The following is a 25667-nucleotide window of genomic DNA, read 5'->3' on the forward strand; positions in this document are numbered from 1 at the left end:
TTTAAGTTTTCATGTAGAGGAAGCTCTGGTACTTCCTTCAGCACAAGAGTAAGTATATCTATATCTATATGTTATATTCTAGGGTTCTAGTTCAGACATGCACAAGTTTCTTCCAAACTAAGCATGTTTAAACATGTCTCTGTATCCGTGGATGGCTACAGACAAGTTCTCTCAGGAATACACTCAGCTTAGACTCATTAGAGCACTTTCAAAAAAAAGATCTTTTCTAGGCCATGGGGAAAAACCTATTTTGAGGTCAGGGCTAATATGAAACGGTTAACAAAGCTCACATGGGTATATTACCAAATCATTTAAGTTTACAAGTATGAATGCTGCCCTCCATAACACAACCGTTTTTAGATGGATCAAACATTTGCAGGAAGGTCAGGAAGATATCAGAGATGAATTTAAAGCAGAGAAGTCAACTCAGAAGGTTATGGTGGTTTTTTTTTAAGGTTTTTAAAAGGGTAATCTTGATTAAATTTCTCAAAACCACAGGACCACCACTGGGGCTTATTATGAAGAAGTTTTAAGAATCTTGAAAACTGTCGAGAAAAAGGCCAGGAAAATTTCGCCAAGGATATCCCCCCTACCCCCATTATGACAATGTACTGGCTCATTCCTTTTACCAAATGCCTGTCTTAGGAGAATTTTGGTGAGCAATTTTATCCCCATCTACCCTATAGTCCTGATCTTGCACCTTTTGATTTCTTTTTGATCCCCAAATTCAAGGAGCATCTAAAAGAAATGTGACTTGAGTTTCTCAAGGATGCCAAAAATGCCATTTTGATGGTGTGACATCAAAGAACATAAAATTCTTTGGAGAAATTTGTAGAGATGAAAACACACCTTCCAGAGTTAATAGACCTGATAGAAGGTACATTAAGAAACAAAATTTCACATTTTGATATTTCTGTTTAATAAATATCTCTGTGATTCTGTAGCAAAGCTTTTTAAAATTTGCACACAGGGCATGTAGCTCAGTGGAAGAGCACATGCTTTGCATGTATGAGGCCCCGAGTTCGATCCCCGGCACCTCAAAAAAAATTTACTGTGAATCACAATGTTATCACATCTTCCATCTCTTGTTTCTAGATACAAATCCTCTAGCTTGTAGCCTTTTAAAATCTGCTGCTGCTCTAGGCTATGAGCTTCATCCCACGATCAAAAAAACACCCATGTTTACGTACAGTCCACTTCTTCAGCTTGTCCCAGAACACTTTGAATTCATCAAATTCTAGTTTTCCATTGCCACTCGTCTGCATCCACACATTAAGGAAGTAATAAGCCATGTTTCAATTGCAATATCCTTATGGGACCACAGATCCTGGGGACTTCAGGTGCGAGAGGTTATAAACAAGGAATTTTATTTTATTAATTAATTTTTTTTAAACAAGGAATTTTCTGGGAGAATATATTGTTGCTGTTGGTTACCTGTGAGTTGCCTCTGACTCATGGTGACTCCATGCACAATGGGATTGGAGCAATAGTGGGATTCAAATAATTTAACAACCGGTTTGTTGCCCTAATGACTATTTTAAGTATATATATAAATATATATATATATACATACCAAAAGATAGTTTATTATTTCATACAGTTAATACATAAATAAGAACAATAAAGGAAGCATACAAACTAGATTATGAGTTTTTAAATATTAATGAAAAATTATAATAATTGACAAAAAGCCAATAAAACTGTTATTGAAGATATTTCCATATTGTGTCTTGATTGGCATCCTCACTTGCAATATTCTTCACTTCTGTTTAAGCATCATTGGCTTTGTGATTTAGCCTTAATCATGTTTTCACTATAAGAGAAGGATCCCAGTCCTTTAGAAGTAGGCCAATTAGACAATAGTCATTGTGTCTGATACATTAGTAACAGGCGACTTCTCTTCTCTGATACTATGTTCCTCTCCGAAAAATCCCTTTCTCCTTCTGCTGAACACGTAGCAACTGTGCTGACAATATTTTCAGCTCTTTGAACACTTTCAGGAAGTGCACAATTCCCTCATTTTTCTCATGGAATGTGCGTGTAACACAAAGCTGAAGTGAATGACAGCGTGTCACCCTCCGGTCATTTGGCACTTTTCCTCTTACGCTCTGTGTTTGTTTACTGAAGCAACCAATGCAAGGGAATAAAAACGTAGCATTTCCTCAAATGTATAATGAGTTTTATGAAAGGAATAGGCATTACAAAGGGTGAATCGTATTGCTGACTTTCCACCGGCATATGGGATTCAAAATCAGCCTCCCCGATAGGGGCCAAGGCGGTTTTAATGCTTAAACCACAGATCTCCGAAGAAAGGAAATGGCAGGGGTGGTGTGGGAAGGACCTGAAACACTCACAATTCTTCCCTGTGTGGAGCAGAGCCCCATATTGCAACGAGATCTGAAGTTCCTCCAAAGCACCCCCAACCCCTGCAGAGATTCTGTCCCATGTCTAGTATTAGAGTGTTCCCAGCCTTTGGTTCTCCGAAGATAAGATTAGCTTATTAGTTAAGGATGTAGCATTTGAGAAAAGGCTGCACCACAGAAAAACACTCTCCTGTGCACAGAGGCCAGTATTAACATACACTTCTGCCCACGTATTTGAAAGGATACATCCATGAGAGAAATTATGTTTTTACAGGAAAGCAGGCTCAGCTTCTTGAACTTGATGTCCTTTCCTGAAATTACACATGAAAACAGCATCGGGGGTTGACACCTGACTGTGATCAATACCCCCACCCCACCCCCTACCCCCCGTGCAGTCTCCTGAGGGCCTAGCAGTATGGTGATGGGGCACTGATGGGGTCTTCTGGGAGGGAAAAAAAACATAAAATGGGGAGAAAGCCTTAAAGTGTGATTATTCTTTCATCCATTTCTTCTAGTTTTAAGAATTCCAAATAGAGAGATAAACTAAGAATTTGAAATATTAATTTTTATCATTAGTTTATCTATAATGGCAAAAATTACAAATGGTATAAATTACCAAGAAACATAAGGTCATGGCCAATAAATTGCTGTGTCCATGTATGCCATATCATGCAGTCCCCAGGAATCATATTTTGAAGCATATTTCTCAACCCAGGGTAATGCTCATAATGGTTAAACCTCCAAGGTAACAATTTAAATTGTTGGAAAAATGGAAACCTTCTTGCAATTGTGGTAGGAAAGTAAAATGGTGTAAAATGATGGTTGCTTATAGGTTAACCACAGATACTATCTGATCTAGCCATTCTACTCCTCAGGGCTATTGAGTCGATTTCAACTCATAGCTACCTCGAAGGACCAGATAGAGCATCCTCTGTGGGTTTCTGAGACGGTTACTCTTGATGGCAATAGAAAGTCTGTACTTTCTCCCTCAGAGCAGCTGGTGGTTTCAAATCGCTGACCTTGAAGACTAGCACCCCAAAGCATCACCACTACACCACAAAGGCCAAGACATGAAAATACTAGTTCATGCAAATAGTTGAACATACATGTACATAGCACAAAATGGAAATAACTGAAGTGTATATCAGTTGATTGACAAAATATAGTATATCCATATAATGGAGAATTGCAAAACAAACTCTTTGCCACTGCATCGGTTCTGATGTATAACAACCCTATAGGGCAAGTAGAACTGCCTCTGTGGGTGTCCAAGCCTGTAGATCTTTATAGGAGCAGACGGCTTCACCTTTCTCCCACAGAGTGACTGGTGGGGCAAATTGGCAGCCTTTTGCTTAGCAGCCCACATATAAGCATGACACCACTAGGGTTCCTTAATGAAGAACTGCCCAGCAATAAGAAGAAATGAGGCTTGGATATATGCTACAACATCAATGGGTCTTTAAAACATTATGAAGAGTAAAAGGCCAGTTACAAAGGGCATGCATTGTAAGATTGCATGTAATGAATGTACACCATGGGCAATTCTATAGAGACAGAGCAGATGAATGACAGCTTTGCCTTGGTCTGGAAAGCGCTATGAGTCAGAATCAACTCAATGGCCAAAGGTTTGGTTTGGTTTATGGTAGTGCTAGGGTAGGGGTGAATGCCAAAGTATATAGATTTGAGGGGAGGGGTAATGAAACATTTTCAAATTGATTGTGGTTCACAATTCTGTGAACACACTAAAAGCCATTAAATTAAACGTCTTAAATGGGTGAATTGTATTGTATATGAACTATATCTCAAAGCTGTTATCTAAAAAATTACAAACAGATAAAATTATATCTATGGTTTGGCATTGTCAGATATGTGTTCTATAAATACAAAAATCACATATATATGTGTTAATGATGATGTGCTTATGGGTGGTGGGTTCTTAGTGGTTTTTATAGTAGTTCTTTGGCTTTCCTGCATGTCTTACAATGAATGCATATCTGTTTTGCAATGAGAAAATAAACAATAAACAATGAAAGCTATGCCTAATTTCTGCCTCAAAGTCAGTACTGGAACGGAGATCTGAGCTCAGAGGGACACAGGCAGCAGGGGTGTCCCATGAGCCCCAGAGGGGGCTGGTACTTACTCTTTTGCAGCACAGCATTTAAGACATATTCCAGCTCCTCTGCTGTCACCTCCATGTCCTGTGGGAGTGAACACAATGGCTCCTTATGGCTCTCATCACCCACATGTGAGAGTTTCAGCAAGGTCCGAACTTCACTGAACTCAAGGGATGAAAACAGAGGGTCCGGGTAGTGCCTCATGGGGAAAGTGCTTGCAATTTAATAGTGGTTTCCCTGAAAACTATCATGAAGGGTAACACCCCAACGGCAGAATTTCTGGACATAGTTCAAAGAGGTGGCCTCCTCAAAGCTTTATTCAGTCTCCAACAAAAAGTTCCTGGGCACCAGTCTGTACCCCAAATGTAGAAAGAGCTCAGGAAATGCATTGTGTTTCTTTGGTTTCTTTGGCCCCATCCACAGGGGGCAGATTGGCATCAGAGATCTTTGGGACAAGGCTGTGTGGGGCCTCTCAGGTGACATGGGTTGTTCTTACTCTCCAACCAGACCCATCCTGCTTGGTAAGCGGCACCGATAAGACAGCATCAGGACATTCAGCACATTCATCATTGGGGAAGATGGCTAGGTGGCCTAGGAGGGTTCTGGGAGCTAGGGGGCTGTGTGTGTGCATACCTCGCCTGCGATGTGTTCAAACAGGGTGCGGAACTGTCGCTCCTCCTCTGTCTCCTGGCTAGGAGAGCTTGGTTTGGGAGGCTAAAACACAAGCATAAAAATTTGTACCAAGAAAGAAAGACAGAGAGAGAGAGAAACTTGCCAAGAAACAGCAGGAAAGAAGAGACCTCAATGGGCAGTATGCTGTCCCCAAGTGAGAAGCCAGTACTTCTGAACTTCCCAGAAGAGACGCTAAGACCCACCCCCATCAGCCTTATGTCACTCTCTTTGTGTGGAGTCTCTGCCTGTGGCATTAGGAGCAGCAAAGCTGCCTCCATGGTTTTCATTGTTTGGGAGGGTTCTTTGGCATGGCTGTGTGGGAGGACTTTGACTCGCTGAAAGACGCCCCCTTACCTTCCAGATGAGAAGACTAAAGAAATCTTCCTTGGGCCTGAGAGTTAAGTTAAGGTCTTAACCAGAGGTGACCTCATGGCTAGCTGTCCTTTCTCTCTCTATCCTGACCCTCACTACATTTGGCTAGAATAACTGGTTTCATCGGCTGTTCCATTAGATGCTAACATCTCTGAGAGCAAGAATCTGTGCCTGAAGCACGAGATGAGCTCAGGAAACGCTGGCTTGTTTTAGTCCACGAATAAACTGGAATCAGAGAAGGCAGCACAGAGCCGCGAATGCCTTAGGACGATCTTGCAGCTGAGTTTGAAGCGGGAAAGTTCCCTGCTACACGTCAGAATGCCTGGAGAGCTATCCAGTCTTTTTAAGCAATCTACCACCTTTCCCTCTCTCTTACACACATGGCACAGGGGACGGGTGATGTTTTCCTCGGAGTCCACAAGAGGAGAACCGACCTGCCTCTCTGATTTGTGTATGTATGTATGTATGTATATATGTATTTATGTTTAAACACTTATTACTTGTCTTAAATAAAATACATTTTCAGGATTTTCTGTCCCTGCACAAGCGGCAACAAAAGAGGGAGGGGGTGATGAAGAGAAAGATTGCATCGATCGACTTTACACCAAGCAACCACATAGTTTCCACGCTGGGCCCTGTGTAATATGAGACTGACAGAGACAGCGCTGTTTGCCAGGATGTTGCGATCACACATTTACTGATGGCAAGTAGCCATCCCTGACCTTCAGAGTCTTAAATGACACTGCTTGAAAGGAAGGCTTCCACGACCCTCCCTCTACGGAATCTCATTCAGAATGGCAACCTCAGAAGACTCACCTCAGGAAGTTCAATGTCCACATGTCCGTCCATATCCCTGTTAGGGAAGAAAACACACTGGCTCAATTGTAGGCTGACTTTCTGAAAGGGAACCCTGGTACCTTTGGTGGCTAAGTGTTGGAACCACGAATTCCCCAAATCAGTGTTTCAAGCTGCTCTGCAGGAGAAACATACAGCTATTTGCATCTACAAAGATTAAAAAAAATACAAAAAACTCCAAAAGTCACTGCCATTGAGTCAACTCCAATTCCTAGCAACCCTATAGGGCAAGGGAGAGCTGCCCTGTGAGTTTGTAACTCTTTGCGGGAGTAGAATCTTCCTCCCAGTAAGTGGCTGGTGGTTTTAAACTGCTGGCTTGGTGGTTAGCAGCCCAATTTGTAACCACTATGCCACCAGGACTCCCTGCAAAGATTTCCAACCAAGGAAACTCTACACAGGGTCCCTATGAATCAGAATGGACTCAATGGAAGGGAGCTGGGCTTTTCCCCATGCCTAATTACAATCTACAGAGCACAAGGACCTAGATGTACTGGGAGTTATTGCCCCATTGACACTTTCTCTTTCTGTGACAGCTGCATTCCAAAGGTGTTGTAGATCTCACCAAGAAGCCCCCATGGCATAGTAGTTAAATATTGGGCTGCTAACTGCAAGCACAGGAGTTTTAAACCACCAGCTGCTCTGCAGGAGAAAGATGGGGATTTCCACGACCATATAGAGTTGCAGTCTCAAAAACCCACAGGGGCATTTCGACCCTGTCCTGCAAGGTCACTATGAGTTATAATGGACTCCATGGCAGTGAGTTTGGCTTTTGCTTGGTAGATCTCACCATTAACCATTGCTCAGATTGGGAAGAACAAGGTCAAGAGGGAGGCCCAAGTAGTCATCATCCAATGAAAATGTGACAGGTAGGTTTATTGTGCCAACCTCATCAATAGGAACACATGGTTTTAATAAGGTTGCAGTTTGATTGGAGGGCAAAGAGATAAATGGCTTGGCAAGCCCTATCCCTCTGGCTATTGCTCTCTGGTGATCAGACCAGCATGTGGCTGCTTTATCTAGTTCTCTGCTTCAACTTGTGATCTACGCTACCTGTGGGACAGCCAATCCATGGATCCTGTTCCTAGAGCTTGAGATTCCTTTGAGACCTGCTTTGCCACACTGCTGGTGTATCCATTGCTTGAGTTTGAAGCTGTCAGATCCTGTAGTTTTGCATTGTTTGAGTTCAATATCCCACCTGGGCCTTCTTTGTTAAGCCCCTGAGCTACTGACCATTGGTGACCCACGTTGCTGTTTGCTGCTTGTGACTGAACTGCCTGCATTGCCAGGTCTGCCTGCATTGCCATAGGGAAGGCTCAGCTGTCTGCTTCCTTGCCCTTGGACCTATCAGCCCTTGTGAGTTGAAGGACTTCCAGTATATTAATTGTTCCATGGAAGTGAGTTGAACTGAGCCCTCTGTACTGCAGTGTGGACTAATTAGCTGTTATATTCATCTGTGCTGTATATATTTATCCATACACACGCACATAAAATCATAGTGTCCTGGTTTTGTTTCTCTAGAGAATCCTGTCTACCATAGAAGACTAGCAATTTGGAACTTCCAGGTGAAAATAAACTTAGAACACAGTTACTCCTTGTTCCCTAATGCACTTTTAAAAAGGGGATTTGCAATGTTGCAAAAAATGGATCTGTAAAATTGTAGAGCCACCAATGATCCACGAGCCTAGCAGTCTCATCGTCTACACATTCACTCGCGTAAACAGGGAAGCCATAAAGGAGGTACCCAACCCTTGGAGATGATACAACCTATTAATCATTCATGGGGGTGGGATGGTGGCATTAAAAGGTTACAGAACAAGATGAGTCCGGACAACAAGAACACACAAGCTACCATACAAATTGTATCCTTTACTTCCTCACTTCTTCCCCACAGATGTCAGTCCCTTGCTTCACTGGGAAGGGAGACTCGCAAGTGTGTTTGTGTGCTTATGTTTGGGACAAAGAAGAAAATGAAAGTGTATTTTATTGTCCACATAGATAAGGGAACCTGTATTGCTTGCAGGCCAGGGACCCGACAGGAGGAACAGGCTTCAACTTTGGTCAAAGCAAAAAACAACTGGAAAAATCAAAACCTAGAAGGCCGCCAAGAAGAATATGATCAGTACCTGACTGGACGCTCTTGACCTAGCTTGTTTTCAACCCTTGTTGACCCAGGTTGTGCACTGTGGACAGCGAGGTTTTAGACTCTGTCCCCCTGAGGTACACAATATCCCTCAAAGGCCAGAAGGATTAGATTCAGCACTCCCACTAAGTGAACTGGACTTTATCTTAAACACACTGATAGCAGATTAAAGACACAGAGATATTCCCATGTTCCTAAAGCTGAAACCCCCCTGTGAGCTGAAGCCGATGATACTCTCCCAAGGAAACCCCCATAGAAGTCATTGGACTTTGGGTCACAATTCTTGCCGTGAAGGTATCCAGTATCTGCCAACTCAAGACTACCAGGTATGTGCTATCTTCGTATTCTCTTTGCCTTTGTGAAAGAGAATTAATGAAAGTTTCGTCCTATCTCTGAAATAGTGTAAATGGTGTTCAAGCACCTAAGTTTTTAATCTGTAGAAATCAACAATACATGTATTTTGGGCTAAAAAACTGTCCTATTCAGGCATATGTACTTTCTATTTCTCCACAGTGTTTTAAATTCTATACCAGTGGCTAAATTAATGAAATCAGTGGTAATGTCAAAAGAACTATCATATGTCCCATGAGGATAATTTATAATGTCTTCAATAAAATAATAATGATGTTTTTAAAGTGAACCAGGGATATAAAGGTATACACCATAGATATATGAATTGATTTTGAACTCACACTTAATTGTAGCCCCAATCTAAGAACAATTAACTCTTATGATATGACTCTACTCAATACTTATCCCCTTAAAGTGATTACTGAAGATATGCGTGCTGTAGAAAAGTGGTGAAGAAAGCAAATGGTGCCTGACTATCAGAAAGACTAGTGTCTGAGGTCTTATTGGCCTGTCTTACAGCAGAACCCATCTAAATGAGGCATCTGCTAAGTCCACAGAGAAATCTACCAGCATGTGTGATCCAAGAACTGCCAATAATAAAACCCACCCGTAGAGGAGGGAATGGTATTATTGCTTAAATTCTGCATACCTTGTTTGTAGAAGGATGTGGATAACATTGAAAGCACCAAATCCATTTGCATGGTCCCTGGGGAATCCACTCTGACTATGGACCCCAGACAGTGCACATTGCAGGTTGGATTATTGTGATTATAATTAGGTCAAAATGTGTCACCTTGTTGCAGATCTCCCTCTTGATCCAATGTATATTTGCTCCAGTTTTTAATATTTTCTGATTTGTTATTGACTCAGATTTTTTTTTCATAGTTGTTGGGATGTCTGATTTTCTGTATATGAAACCCAGATTAGGTAAACCTATCTAGACAACAACTGGATCAACAGATTCAAATGTAAATGACAAGGGAAGCTAGTAGGAAATGAGGAGTAGAAGGAAGAAGAAATGTCCTGGAATGGATTGTGGTGATGGTTGCACAACTCTTAGGAATGTGATTGAACTATTTGAATATATGATACGTGAATTGTATGTGAATAAAATTTTTAAAAATAAATAAACAAATTTTAAAACCCTCTGAGAAAAAAACTAATAAACACTCAAAAGGAGTACAAATAAGCAAACATTAAGATTGGAGTCCCTATCCTGACCCACCAAGCCCCAAGGATGATATTCCTGCTCAGAGCAGCCAATGCACAGAGACACCATAGGGTCGGCCCCACCACAACACATGACCTTCCTCACTGACCCATAGCACTATGAGGGACAACACTGGAGGCATGGTGTGGGAATTGTTCCCGGTCTGACCCCACCACACCGGGGCAATGCTAAGGGCGTGCCACAGAGCAGCAAGGGGAGCAAAACCATAAAATATCAAAAACAGACTTTAGGGCCAGGGTGTGGCACCCCATCAGACTGGACTGGGAAATACTACTAAAGGTCAACAAACAGACCTGGAACTATTTATAGGCTTTCCTTTAAAAAAAATTATCAGTAATTTTTTGTTGTTTGGTTTTATTTTGTTGCTTTGTTTTGCTCTGTCTTGTTTTTGTGTTTATTATTATCTCTGCATAGGTGGGATAAACAATTAGGAGGCGAAAACAACAGGACTGATGGTGCCGGGGGACACAGGAGAAGGGTAGGTGAAAGGAAGTGGGTGTTAACAAACCCAGGGACAAGGGAATAACAGTGATCTAAAATCAATGGTGAGGACGGTGTTGGATGCCTGGGAAGGCTTGATCAAGGGCAATGTAACTGAAAGGAATTACTGAAACCGGATGAAGGCCAAACATGATAGTGGGGCAATAGGAAAGTAAAAGGAAATAGAGGAAACGACTAGGAGGCAAATGGGAATTTATAGAGGTCTAAATACAGGCATGTATAAACATAAATATATTTATATAAAATGATAGGGAAATAGATCTATGTACATATATGTATATAGTTAAGTATTAAGGTAGCAGACAGACATTGGGCCTCTACTCCCTCAACACAAGAACACTTTGTTCTAATAACCTGGTATTTCATGATGCTTACCTTCCCAACATGATCGCTGAAGACAAAATGGGTGCATAAGCCAAAGTGGTGAAGAAAGCTGCTGGTGCCCAGCTATTAAAAGACAGTGTCTGAGGTCTTAAAGGCTTGAAGATCAACAAGCGGCCATCTAACTGAGAAGCAACAAAGTCCACATGGAAGAAGCACACCAGCCTGTGTGATCATGAGGTGTCTATGGGATCAGGTATCAGGCATCAAAGACCCAGAACAAAAAATCATATCAATGTGAATGAAGGGGAGTACGGAGTGGAGACCCAAAGCCCATTTGTAGACAATTGGATATCCGCTTACAGAAGGGTCACAAGGAAGAGATATGCCAGTCAGTGTGCAGTATAGCACCTATGAAACACACAACTTTCCTCTAGTTCTTTAATGCTTCCTCCCATCCCCCTATGATGATCCCAATTCTACCTTACAAATCTAGGCAGACCAGAGCATGTACATGGCTAGAGATAAGAGATGGAAACAAGGAATCCAGGACAGGTAAACCTCTCAGGACCACTAATGAAAGTAGTGATACCAGGAGGGTAAAAGTAAGGTGGAAAGAGAAAGAGGAAACAGATCACAATGATGTACATATAACCTCCTCCTAGGGGGATGGACAACAGAAAAATGAGTGAAGGGAGACATCAGTCAGTGTAAGACATGGAAAAATAATAATAATTTATAAATTATCAAGGGTTCATAAGGGAGGGAGGGGGAAATGAGGAGCTGATACCAAGGGTTTAAGTAGAAAGAAAACTTTTTGAGAATGATGATGGCAGCAAATGTGCACATGTGCTTGACACAATGTATGTATGCATATATGTATTGTGATAAGAGCTATATGAGTCCTAAATGACATGATTTTTAAAAAGATTGGAGTCTACCACCGGATGATCAGTTTGTCACACTATAGTAGCTTGTGTGTTGCTCTGATTCTGGAAGCCATAAATCAGTACTTCAGTTCAGTCCAAGAGAAAGAAGCACATTTTGGCTCACTCTGGGGGACCCAACCTGTCGACTATAATTCGAAGTCTTCTCAGTAGACACAACCACCACAATTGAACCCACAAAATAAAAGGTGAAAACAGAACCAAACAGCAGACCATGGTCCACAATGGCTTCTGTCTTTTTAACCATCCAGGTGTCTAGCTGGCATGCAGAAGATCCATTTTGCCATTCTCTGGGATCTTTGCAATCCCTTCATTGGGAAGATAAATGGGTGCCTGTGTCTTGACCCCTTTTCCTCTTGGTCACAGAGCAGCCAATGGTGACTGGGCAACAATGGGAAGTCTTTTATATAGAAGCAATCAATGCAAAAAAATTGCAAAAACACAGCTAGGAAAAGGTGGCAGAATGTTATTTTGAAATGTGGTTACCATCCCAGACGCTCCAGGGTGACAGGGTCTGAACAAAAGGACTTCACCTGAGTGCCCAGTCATCATGATTCTGGCAATAGCTGGGGAGCAACTTTTTCTGGTTTGTTTGAGGGAGGGAGGAGCCATGCTAATGTAGAAAGGAACACCTTTAGGAAATAGGAGAAGAAATTCTGCAGCCTGGTGTCCCAGGTCAACCGTGAGCAAGGGAAGAAGGGGCCCACAGTATCCATCTCTAGGTGTCTTCAATGTGAATGAGCCACTATAGGACAAGGGGTTGTCCAATCTAGTACTCACTGAATAATGGCTTTTTTCTCTGAAAAGATTCTCAGGCAAAAATCAGCTTCCTGGTGTGGCTCGAAAGTGCTGGGGATCAGGATGTACTCCCCAGGGGGCAGTTGGAAGCGGTCGGAGACTTCTCTCAGGTTAACGAAGGTTTTGCTTCTGGCCTGTGAGGCATGGTACTTGAAGAAGTCTTTGCCCAGATGTTCATCTTTGCCAGGGCTCTGCAATGAGAAAGCAAGGGGGGTGGTTCACACTAGCAGGGGCCTCTGGTCTTAAGGTTTGGACCATTTGATGACTAGCCATTGAGACTCAAGAGTGCCAAAGAGAAATGTAGACTTGACACTGGGATGGTGGAGAAGGAAGGGCAGTTTGGCCCCCCACGTACTTGGTAAATGGCATAGCCGATGGTGAGCACATTGGCCCCAAATCTCTTGAGTTTCCTTCGATCTTTCTGCATCAGGGCTACAAGGAAAGTGCATTCCTCCTGGCCTTCATCTCTCTCATTCAAGGACAGCTTGATCTGTGGGTTGGTCCAGAAGGTGTCTGCCATTGGAAAGACATAAATTATCTTCCTGTCCTTCCAACGAAACAATACAAACCAAAAAACCAAAAACACGAAGGACAATAATACTCACGTCCATGCACGCGTGCACACACAAACACAGACACACAGACACACACACACACACACACACACTACCTCCCACTACATCTCCCCAAGCCTGAGAACATTTCTTTTCTCTGTGTGAATACAATTTGTTTTGCCTTTGATTCCCTCCTCCTCCTCCTTCTTCTTTTTAAAATCGTTTTGTGTAGGCTATTTCCTCTCTAGCTTTTTCAAAGATTTTCTTTGGCTTATAATGTGTTACAGATTGCTCCATCTTTTGGCATTTCGAAAGAGTGTAGTGGATCTGCATTTGGTCGCTCAGCAACCATTCCACTGTTAAATGGCATGCAATTTGAGTAAGCCTGACCTCTAAGGGTGGACTCTGATTGGTTTACACACTTGCCACGGAGAATTGGAATAAAGCCAATCAGTCCATGGAAACCTATATCGGTTTCCATCTAGTTGGAAATTAGATGGAAATTGAAGACTTTGCTCGATGACTTCGGTGCATAGACATAAGAGCTCAGGTAGTCCTGATGCTACAGGCAGCCCTTCTACCATAAAGAAAAGCCATCCCAAGGAGCTAGCATTGGAAATCGAGCAGAATAGATCATTGCAAACAAATGGAGCCAGAGCCCTGATAGAACTGTGCCTGAAGCCTACCTCCTTCCCTGACCTTTGTTTATGTCATCTAATTAGTATTCTTTATTGATAAATTGATGTGGGCTATTTTTCTATTACTTCTATTAGATAACAACACAAGTGATAAAATAAGGGAGTTTTCCTAAGCAATTCTTATCTAACTTCCTTTGATATCACAACTTTCTTTTCCCAGCCATTCCCCAAATATTCTGTCCTACTCTGCATTTCTGGGTTTCCCTATGGGCTTGGTCCTGATTGGACGGGACACTTGGGACTGACACAGAGAGGGAGAGGTGCCTACCAACCCAGGAAATTGCGGCAACCCCCAGCAGTGGAGCCCCGAACCCAGCTTCCTTGGTGGACTGTCACTTCCCATTTATGGAAAGCATTATCATCTAGGGCATCGGGAGTAAGGTTGCAAATCTCCACCTTGTCAAAATGGGCCTTGAAATCCTGAAATGACATCCTGCAAGAAAGTGGAGGAAAACAACATGGGGGAGGGTAATGGTGATGACAGGATTCATTCATTCATGGAACCATCTATCGATAGAGAGTAGCAAATGTCTATTATCAAATGTCTTCCCTCATAGATTATACTCAAGTGTGGGGAGACAGAATATACACACAGAAGCAAAGGCAAAAACAGAGGCTGCTGTATATGATTGGTACTACAGAGGAAAAAGAAATTAAGGCAAAAGCATGGAATGTAGAATTGAGGCACTCATTTAGGTTATTGTGGTAGTTTGAATTTATGTCAATCTGTACTTGAACGAAAGGGTAAGGAAGGAATCTAACCTACCAATCAGGTCACAGCCTGATGATGCCTCCTTGTGGGTGTGGCCTTTTAATAAATGAAACACCAGGAACCTCTCTATATATTGCCTTTCATCTTGCCCCTTGCTTCTTGCATCCTGAAAGCTATGACACCCGGTAGATCCATTGACCTTGACTCCACACAACTCTGCACCCATTGACCTGTGATCTTCCTGCTTCTGCTTCACTTTTCTGCTGCAGCATCCTGCAGCTACATGAGTCTGCTGAGGGCTCCAGCTAGCAATAGATCCATGGACTTGAGTTGGACTGAGCTGGGATGCCTTCTTGATATATAATTACTTCTTGATATAAAGTTCTTTCTTATACATATGAGTGTCACTGATTTTGTTTCTCCGGACAACCCAGCCTCACATAGGGGCCAAGGAAAGAAATTACTGCTAGGGTGAGTTTTCAATAGAGAACTAAAGCATAGGGGAGTAGGCAAACAGCTCTACGGGGGAAGAGTTTTCTAGTCAGATGGGCAGCAAGGTCCTGAGGCAGAATGGTTGCGATGTGCTCAAAGAACTCTTAGCGGGTCAGTAAGGCTGACACAGATTGTGAAAGATATCTGTAAATGATGTGATCCAAAGGCAATGGTGGCTTAGAGGATAGAGGGTCCTGGAGGTCATCTTAAAGATTCGGGGGGTTGACTGTAAGAAGATGGAGAGCCACTGAAAAGGGTGAAACAGAGGCGGAAGCTGATTCATCCAGCATCTGGATTGAGAAGAGATTTCATGGGTCAAAGAAGTAGAGAGATCAGCGAGGCGGTTAATTCAATAAGGTAAGAAAGGAGTGTGGTTCGGGTGGGGCTAATATGAGGGGAGATAGCGAGAGTGGGCGGATTTTAGGTGTATTCGGAAGGCCTGTCCTATAGAACTTGCTGCTGCGGAGGAGGAGAGAGAATAGACGGAAACAAAGATGTTGGGTTTGACCAACTACAACGGCAGAGATGGGAAAGGCTGTGGGTGGGCAATTTGGAAGAACGGCTCAGAAGTTCCGTTTTGAGCATACTATGCTATGAGATCAATTAGATATTCAAGAAGAGGTGTTGAGTGGGCAGCAGAATATATGAATCTGGATTTGGGGGATGTACTGGACTATCTCATCCTGGAGTTCATCTGTGGAAGGACAGTATTTAAAGTTCTGGATTCCATGTCCGGCATCATCCGCTCTCTTCACCGCGTTTGCTTATGCATCCATTTTTGTCTTCAGCGGTCGTGTTGGGAAGGTGAGTGTTAAAGAGTGCCAGGCTATTATAACAAAATATTTTATGTTTATGGGGGCCTTGGGAATTCAGGACAGATAAACCCCTCAGGAACGGCAGTGAGAACTAGAGATACCATGACGGGAGGGGGAGGGGTGGGAAAGGGGTAGAAAAGGGGAACTGATCATAGGTTGGATATAACACACAGGAGGGGGATGAATAATAGAAATGTGGGCAAAGGGAGATAATGGATGGTGTAAGATACAAAACAACAATAATAACATATAATTGATCAAGTGTTCATAAGGGTGAGAGGCGGGGGAGGGAGAAGGAAAAAGAGGAGCAGATACCAAGGGCTCAAGGAGAAAGAAAGTGTTTTGGAAATGATGATGGCAACACATGTACAAGTGTGCTTCATACAATTGAATGATGGATTGTTATAAGATCTGCAAGAGCCCTCCAATAAGATGATTAATAAAATAAAGTCCTGGGACTGGATGAGGTCACCTGAAGCGTGGGTATGGATAGCAAGAAAGGGAAGCCCAAGGGCTGGGTCCACAGCACATTCATGGGCAGTGAGGGGGGTGCCAGGGGCCTGGGAAAGCAGAGGGAAAGGTCTTCTGTAACAGAAGACCCCTGAGCAAATGCAGTGCCGCATGGCCCAGAGGACATCATGGCAGACATGTCCAATGCTGCAGGCAAACCGCGACGAATGGATTTAGCAAAGCGACAGTCAGAGGTGACACTGCCAAGAGTAGTCTCAGTGGAAGGCGGGGGAAAAGCCATAGTGAAACACTCTGGAGGGTGGACAATGTGGGCCTTTTTGCCTAGAGAAGAGCCACGGGATGGATTGGCAGCTAAAGCGGAGAAGAGAGACGTTTTTCCTTTGACGTTATAGCCTTTCAAGTTATACCATGGTAATGTGTTAGTAAGAAGGTGACTATTTATTACCAAGAGGGGGAACCAAAGTGAAAAAACTGGGTGAAAGATGAAACGGGAAGGAACTGACTAGAAAAGGCCTATGTCGGCGCCTTGAAGGAGAGTACAGAGAAGCGTCACAAAGGACCTTGCTTGCTCCTTGCAGACCAACAAACACACCCCAAAGGGCACACTCCTTGAGAGGATCTCCCACTCGGTGGATTTCCTCATTCCTCTGGCCCACTCTTCCTTCCCCTCTTCTGACTTCACACGGCCTCTTGACCCTTTGCTCGTCCTCCTGTTCAGAGTCCACAGCTCCTGCCTCCTGCAGTACCAGCAATTCCCGGGCTCAGCTTTCCTCCCCAAGCTCCTGTAACTGAATTCAAAGGCACCCAGAGCCTCGCTGTACTCAAAGTTCAAGGTAAAGCTGTCTCTAATTCCTAATTCAACAGCTGTTGAATCTCGCAAGTACCTTGCATGGTTTCCACAAGTGTCTTGGGATTTAGGCCCTCATGGTTCCCGAGGCAGAGGTGGCCTGCAGGCCCCTGAAATTCAGCAACCAGAATGAGGCTGGTGACTACACCCAACTTTCACAGAGGGGTACCTACGCGACTAACTGTTCCTGGTGGATGTGCGCAGTGGATGTGCGTTATTTCTAGGACAAGGTTTTCAGGAAGTAGAGTGTGGTCTCCAATTGCTTTTCTTTCTTCTGATATCTACATGCAGATGACCATGTAACCTGAAGGAACCAAGGGGCCACACAGTAGAAGGAGCTTGAGTCTGATTTATTTGCATGGAGAGAGTAGGGAATTCCCCCTTGGACCCTTACCAGGGGTGAGAAATAAACTTTATTGTGTTAAATTCTTGATATCAGGAGTGGGGAATATCCAGCCCTCGGGCCATATAAAACCAGAGAAATCATCCATTCAAGTTAATATCACACATCTCACCACAGAGAAGCAGTTCCAGTCACCACATCAGGGTGAGTTAATGAAATGGTTGACCAAATAGAACAGGCTAAAATTTTAAGATGATTATTTTGAATGGTCCTTGAATGAAATGATAAATATCCAAGTGGGCCTGGGCAGAATAAAAGCTTCCCCACACTTGCCTTATATGCTTAGTGTCTATTACTTACAGCAACTGTGTTACCCTAAGTCACTGGTAGCTTGAAGTCTGGAGCAGCCATAACAAAGTTCTGAAATATGTGAGATCAGCTTAGCAGTTGAGCAGAAAACCCCGAGGAAATACTGAAGCTTGGAAATGCTACACTGCACAGTGACAAAATATTTTATCATTTTGCCTGAAAAACCCGGAAGAAAGAACAAATGCTAACTGTGTTTGTGTTCTAAGGGGAAAGAGTAGAAAAAGCCAGAATACTGGTGTATCCTAGGTTTTGCTTCATTTTTAACAAGGTGTTACCGGAAAGAGATGAACTTAGGCAAAAATGGACTGCTTTTGAGAGCATGAAGTGAAACGGGACCAGAAACCAAGAATTAGTGGTCTTGGAGGATTGGAAGAGTCCGTTGTCTGTGAACCTGAAATGGCAAGACATAAGAGAAAGCAAAACGGAACCAGAAAACTGCCAGAGACAAAGGCCCACTAAAACTCTTCAGTTAAACGAAGGGGTTCGGCCCAATGGAATGACTAGATTAGAAATGCTTCCTTCCCAGGTGGGTTTATTCTTTCAGACGATATCAAAGTCGCACTCAGCAGGGTCCCTGTCATCAGGTGAGCATGGAGGCATGGACGTGGTGCGCAGCAGGACTGCGTGCCCTCGAAGCCACCTGGCGATGAATAGCTCATACGGAAGAGGCTGGGCTGGGACCAGGGGCTCTTCGCCACGCCCGTGCTCTTCTGGATTTCCCTAACTCAGTGCTGGGGGCAAAATATGATTGAGGGGACTAAATTTTATGGGAAGCTAGACAGATAGATGGGTATCAGGGGTCTGAGACACGTGTGTCTGACTTTTTGAAAATGTTTGTGACATTTATACCTTGTATGCTATTGATGAAAAGAAAGACAAGTACTGTACCAGAATTCCCCATCGTCCAGAGTGGCATGACAGAGGCGCTTCTTCACAGCCGGGCCCACGGAATGCCACTCGAGGGCACTAGGAGCAAACAAAGTCAGCATTTAGGGAGACAACCATGAATGGGCAGCAGTGCCAACAACCCTGATCCCAGAGGGAGAGGAGCCAAGGTGCGGGTTGTTCTGTGTGAACTTGTCCTGCTCAGTGACTACTCTCTGAGTCCCGGGAATGTGCAAGGCACATAGAACCTGGTTGGTCCTCGGTCCTCACATAGTCAGCAGTTCAGTGCTGAGGCAACAACCTCAGAGAACCACTTGAAGGTCCCACATAGGACATCATGGTGACAGTAGAAAACAAAAAAATTAGTGGAATGAGCACCCCAGTTGTTTGATGTCAGTCCCTTGACTACCATCGACTCTTTTATTGCTCTTGGTTGTGGGATAAACCAAGTGACCACTCTTCTTAGTGTGTAAACAGATACGTTTAGAGTATAGTGCAGTACCTTTAGTGCAGTACCTTGCTTCGGATGCTAGGTACAAAGTATCTCTATTTGTCTGGCATCGTTATGAACTTAATTCACAGTTCTATGAAGTAGATGTGTCCACTCTATGGTGGAGGACATTTGGACAGATGAGGTGACGTGTTCATAGGGAAGAGCTAGGGAAAGGCCATCAGTTATCCCTCCAACTTGGCAGTTGTGCTTTCAAGTTCAGAACTAGGTTGTCTACTGCTCTATAGCTTCCTGTACAGTTCACATTAAGCAATGACGACCATCATGCTATGGAATCCCTGGGTGATGTACACGATGATCTGTTCACTTATTAACTGAAAGTCTGAGAGTTTGAATCCTCCTAGGTGTGCCTTAGAAGAAAGGCCTGGCGACCTACTTGTGAACACCATCCATCGAGAAATCCTGTGGAACCTAGTTCTGCACCGACACATAAGGATCACCGTGAGTCAGCGACTGGTTGATTTACTGTCAAGTTGTCATTGAGGTGGTTACTTCTACATTCCCTCTCTCCTCCCTCTCTCCACCACCCCCACCTCTGCATATGCCATTGTGTTGATCCAAACTCATAGCAACCCTATAGGCAGAGTACAATTGCCCTCTGTGAGTTTCCAAGACTGTAAATCTTAACAGGAGTAGGAAGCCCATCTTTCTTCCTTGGAGTGGCTGGTAGTTTTGAACTGCTGACCTTGTTGTTAGAGGCCCAACACATAACCACTATGCCACCAGGGCTCGTCTTCCACATGCTCTATACCCTGAGTTAGCTTCAGAGAGGAGGAGCAGCAGCTTCAGGTGAAGGACTCCGGAGGTCATCTCTCCAAGTCACTGGTGCCATAGCAAGAAGAGTACAATTAACAGCCCTTACTTTCTAAGAGCTGAGAGCCCTGGTGGTGTAGTGGTGTTTACTTGTTGGGCTGTGATCTGCACGGTTAGCAGTTTGAAACCATCAGTAACAGTTCCATGAGATAAAGACTGAGCTTTCTACCCCTGAAAACAGTTACAATCTCAGAAACCTACAGGGGGTTGCTATGAGTCAGCATTGATTTGATGGCAGTGAGTTTGGTTTGGTTTACTGTCTAAGAGGCTCACATGAAAAGACTTCTGGTGTCTTGAACTCTGTTCCTATGGCCTAAGGAGTGTGGTCAAGCCTGGGGACTTAGTCTTACCACATCTGGCTGCTGAGTGTGAGGGGAAAATGAATTTTATTCCAGGAAAAATACACCTTCTTTATTTCTAGTTCTATATATTAGCCTGGGAAAGGAAAATATAGCCTTTCTTTTGTATAATTGCTTAATTTTGACCAATGGGGGAATATAAAAAGGCCGTTCCCCAGCATGTCTCCCCCAAATATATGTCAGACCTAGGGTACTGCTTGCAACTAGTGGTAAATGATTGCCAAGTCATTCCCCTGAAAGCACAGCCATCCAGAGCAATCAGACTACTGTCTGGTCCTCCATAGGTGGGGCTCGCTCCCTGCCGTTAAGGACAGTGGGTTACTTTCCATGAAGAACTCAGAATAAATCAAGTCTCCAGCTCAAGGAAAATCAGAGTTAGGCTGCCATCATGAATCTAGGATCCTCTTATCTTGTCACATGTGTACCCTGAATCCCTCCTTTCCCTATAGCGTGTACAGCCCTAGATCATCCCCCTCCCATCACTGTATTGCCTAAGGTACTACCTCTTCCTGTGATGTATGTCGTTACCTGTAATCAGGGGGCTTGACTTTACTATAATCTTTATATATAATAACCGCACAGTTGTGTCTATGAACCCGTGATAGTTGTTAGGGGCTGGTCTTCTCCGACAACCAACCTCATCTATTTTGATGGTGGTCTCCATTCAGTGCCCTTTGTTCTGAGCAAGTAGATACCAGGAAGCAGGAAAGGGAGGATGGGAAAAGAGCGGGGTCCAGGTGAACAAGCAGGCTCCATCCCAACGCTGGAACCTGACTGATAAAGCCGTGACAAGTGCTTGCTGGGTGACATCATAGCTTTATACGAACCCAGGTGGTTCTGGCTCAGTTTCACTCATGTTCTAGGCTTGTTTCAGGGTCTTAAAGAACCTGCCAGGAGAGTGGACAAGGAAGGACTTCCGAGAGCCCAAGGGCCCAGAGAACCTGGCTGAGAGGAGAAAGGAGTGAGGAGAGAGAGCCCAGGGCAGGCACTGTCACAGGCATGCCTAGACATTCCCAGGCTTTCATTTAGATGGTGAACCATGCCTTCTATACAAGAGGAGAGATAAAAACATCCCTTCTGACTGAATAAAAAACCGGAGGAGCCGCAGGAAAAGCAGACCTTTATATCCCTTTTCCTCATGTATCAGCTATCTTACCATTTGACAGCTCACCTTTATGACAGTAGTAAATAAATCTACTGTCCAAATTTTCTGTGTATTAATGGCATATGTCTGTCAGGACAGAACACTGAGGCTCGAGGTAAGCGCATCGCTCGTCGCGATAGTTAAGGTTATGTGTCAGCTTGGCTGGGCCATGCTTCTCAGTGGGCCGGCAGTCATGCAATGAGGTAATTTGGCAGTTATGCCATGATATAGTCATCCTCCAGTTGTGATCTGTTGCGATCATCCTCCACTTCTGGATAATGCCAAATGTTGCATATAATGATATGGTCTTTGGAACCAACCATGTCAATAAATGAGAAGTGAGTGTAATTGGGAGCCACATAAATAAGTGTCATGTGACAGGATAAATTTCCTGCTGTACTTCCTCTCGTTCTTTGCTGTGCCAGTGGACCCCTGGCCAACCATCAGTGACCATTAGAGAGGACCAAATTGTAACCATTTCATCAGTGCTTCAAGAGTCTCCACATCCCATCCTCACTGCCACCCTATCCTACCCCTCTGAAAACAGACTTACACATATACACATGCATGCACACACACATGCTCAATCTAACACACATCCACTTGCATGCAAAGATGCACGTGTGTATACGGCTTTCTGGAGCCACTCACAATGTAAAAGGATAGAAAACCTTTCACAATCATAGATAGAACATAGCATATTAAATATCCCTATGGGATATGACATAAACACGAGTAGACGAAAAGTTAAAGCTTTTCTTGAGAATCCAATTTGACTGAAGCACACTGGAGGGCTGAAAGAGGGGAAGTCAGGTCACCCCAGAGATAAGAAGGACATGATTAAAGAGCTGGAGGAGAGCTGCAGACAGACTGCTCCTCCTCCACATGTTCACACAGAACCAGCCCCAACCCTCATGCCCAAGGAGCAGCGGAGACAGGGCAAGGTTACTGACTTGTCACTCCATGCCCCATTCCACTCGACCTGGCCCCAAGGATTCCGGACTCTGATGAGCTCGATGTTTTGGCCTTTGAAGTTTACCTGGAAAGGCAGGGCATTACAGAGATGTGGAGTGATTCTTGCAGTAAAGGCTTGCTTATTTTCCCACGTGGACCCTAAGGCAGTCATCACAGGGGAAGCCAGGCTCTACTATGAGTCTCTTGGTTCAAACACTGCAGTCTCTACAACCTCACTTAATCATCTCAGAGGCAAAAGCATGAAAAACTTATCAATTCTTAACTAGCTCTTAGAATTTTCTAATTCTTTTTTTTTAAGTCTTCTTTATTCAGTACCCAGCCTTCACACATGGTTTTGAGGTTATTCAAAATATACACATTTCTCACAATTATGATTTTTACATAAGTCAACCTCTTTGTTTTCCTTTTTATTTCAGGAAGCATCTACTCACAATAACTTTAGAAATAATAATAAAAAAACACTGTACAGGGTCCCATCCCTTTACTTTCCTTCATTTACTGGTAGAAATAAATAACCACATTCTCGTAAGCCTTATTAACAAATACAAAAAGCTGTACTTAAATACTCTAGCACTAAAGGTAAACTCAATTCCACTGAGCTATATAGAGCTGCTTGTAAGACAAAATATATGACTTAAGAGTACCTAAGTTTTCAGCCTATTTTTTGAACCATTGTAAATCTTGTTTACACAAGACCTCACAAAATTGGTGTAAAGACTCATATTTATTTTCCTCCACGGAAATCTTTAGTAAAAGGCGAAAGATTTATACGATTTGAAGAGAAACCAGAGTATATTGGAATTTTCTAATTCTTTTTTTTAACACAATTATGAGCTTCACAAATGATTTTATATAAGCCACCCAGAATGCTGCATCTGGGAAATAGCATTGAATTTTAGTTAGCCAGAAGCTGGTCCACATAAATCTTCCAACAAATGAGGGCTTTTTTCTTGACTGGGATCACCTTGGAGATGGGGACAAGGCCTTAATTTTTCAGTGTTCAGCATACACGTGGTAAAGAATATCATTTAAAAAAAATGTTCATGGAACTATTACTAAATTTTCTTCCACCCTTAGCGTCCTGTGCAGAGATAAATGATCAGAATCTCAGTACATGCTAGCAATTTAAATAACAACAAGTAAAAATTGTTTCAGCAACTTCATTAATTCCAAAATTCTCCCCTTTCAAGTATCAAGGGGTCCCTGCTGGCTGAAAACAGTTAATGTACATAGGTTGAGTATTCAAGTCCACCTAGAGGTGTCTGGATAGAAAGAACTGAAGATCAGCCACTGAAAACAAGACATTGAAAGGATTGAAAGTCAGCCATTGAAAACCATGTGAGTGCACATGGAATTGCCAAGAGTTGGAGTCAACTTGCCAGCAAGTGGATCAGGTGCCATGTGTGGCCACTGCTGTTCAGAATGGCAATCCTGAAACATGCAGGTCCCTGAACAGTATAGGAGAGGCCATAATGTGCTTAATTTTCTATATTGGGGCAGGCAAGAGGGTCAAATCATTTTAGAAAGATTTTGATGAGAAGATAGTGAGATGATAGCTGATCAGAACACTTTAGCCTTAATAAATTTGACAGATAATTGTATTTTAATTTGTGTACATAGTTCAGATATTACTCTTGATCGGAAACATTCAGAATAAGTGTCTTGGAGGTAAAGACAAAGCTGAAGCAGCTGCACTCAGATGATGGGATCTTTCCGTTGTACTTGTAGCAACATTGAGAAGATCTCATAGAAAATCCCACATGCCTGCCCCAGAGAGAGGTCAGCAAGGGTTGTATGATCAGAGAAGGAAGACCATATGTGATAGGTAGGTTTATTGTGGCAACCTGGCCAATAGGAACATGTGGGATTAATAAGGTTGCAGTTTGATTGATGGGCAAAGAGATAAATGGCTGGGCAAGCCCCACCTCTCTCTCTCTCTTGCTCTCTGGTGATTGGACCAGCATGTGACTGCCAGTTCTCTGCTTCATTTTGTGAGCTACACTTTCTGTGGGACTGCCAACCCATGGATCGTGTCACTAGAGCTTGAGGTTCCTTCGAGACCTGCTTTGCCACGCTGCTGGTGGATACATCGCTTGAGCTTGGGACTGTTGGATCCTGTTGTCTTGCTGACTCTTGGTGACCCACCCTGCTGATTGCTGCCTGTGGCCAGACTGCTGGCTTGCCTGCATTGCTATAGGGAAGACTCAGCTGTCTGCTTCCTTGACCTTGGACCCAGCGGCACTCATGAGTTGAAGGACTTCCAGTATATTAACTGTTCCATGGAAGTGCGAGTCCCTGACTTTTTTTTTCTGAGAGAGCAGCCCTTGGCACCCCATCACCTTCTTTCATCTCTTCCTCCCTCTCTCTTTCCCAAGTTGGGTGGTACTGTGTGCTCCTTGATGCCCCAGGTATTAGTTATACCCTGGCCTACAGCTGCAGAGCACGGGACTGATGTAGATTCATGGGAGAAAAGAAGCAAGAACAGCTTCCATACCTGCTAAAAAATTTGACCCCGGATATTTTGCTGTGTGGGACCCCAGCCTACCTCCCCAAGAGGCAACATTCTCTGAGAGGGCCATTTTCATTGTGATGAACTCATGAAACATGAGATAACTAAATAGGTAAACAGGTCTAAAAGAGTATAAGGGCTGGTGTTTTGTGACCATCCTGGCTTTCTGGCAACAGGGGCCCTCATCTCCTACCTGGTCAATCCCTGTGATGGTATAGGCATGGCCTTTAATGAGACCAAACGGCGTCCGAGCTTCCGATTCCGCAGCATTTCTGGTCTAAAATGAAAAAAGAGCAACATTGGACATATTGTCCGCTGTGTGCCTGGCCCTACCACCCCCGCCCCCTTGCTCTGCTTCCTTAACGAGGTCCTTATGGATAGAACTGGGCTAAACAAGCTCTGCAGATGGCCAGCAGGGAGACACAGTAAAGCCCGACTTCCTCCCCTACGTGTAAAGACTGTCCTTCTCAGCTCAGACACCAATAAAGCACTGACTTTTATTTTG

At 43.6% G+C, this 25667-nt stretch overlaps 1 protein-coding gene and 1 non-coding gene across 2 annotated transcripts in view; both read right to left on the reverse strand.

Annotated features, from left to right (window-relative positions):
• Positions 1-25667, reverse strand: part of CAPN9 (calpain 9) — a 53306-nt gene that overhangs the window by 15490 nt on the left and 12149 nt on the right. The window contains exons 6-16 of the mRNA XM_075540602.1: positions 25356-25439; positions 22632-22717; positions 18855-18932; positions 14190-14350; positions 13021-13178; positions 12648-12856; positions 6338-6374; positions 5111-5191; positions 4504-4561; positions 2610-2674; positions 1191-1259 (exon numbers count right to left, since the gene is read on the reverse strand). Coding sequence (XP_075396717.1) covers positions 1191-1259; positions 2610-2674; positions 4504-4561; positions 5111-5191; positions 6338-6374; positions 12648-12856; positions 13021-13178; positions 14190-14350; positions 18855-18932; positions 22632-22717; positions 25356-25439 — 1086 coding nt within the window. The remainder of the gene's footprint in view (positions 1-1190; positions 1260-2609; positions 2675-4503; positions 4562-5110; positions 5192-6337; positions 6375-12647; positions 12857-13020; positions 13179-14189; positions 14351-18854; positions 18933-22631; positions 22718-25355; positions 25440-25667) is intronic.
• LOC142438125 (U5 spliceosomal RNA) lies at positions 23331-23447 on the reverse strand. Its single transcript, XR_012782559.1, has one exon. It is a non-coding gene; the product is annotated as a U5 spliceosomal RNA (small nuclear RNA).

Source organism: Tenrec ecaudatus, chromosome 1 (assembly GCF_050624435.1).
Source record: "Tenrec ecaudatus isolate mTenEca1 chromosome 1, mTenEca1.hap1, whole genome shotgun sequence".
Classification (NCBI taxonomy): domain Eukaryota; kingdom Metazoa; phylum Chordata; class Mammalia; order Afrosoricida; family Tenrecidae; genus Tenrec; species Tenrec ecaudatus.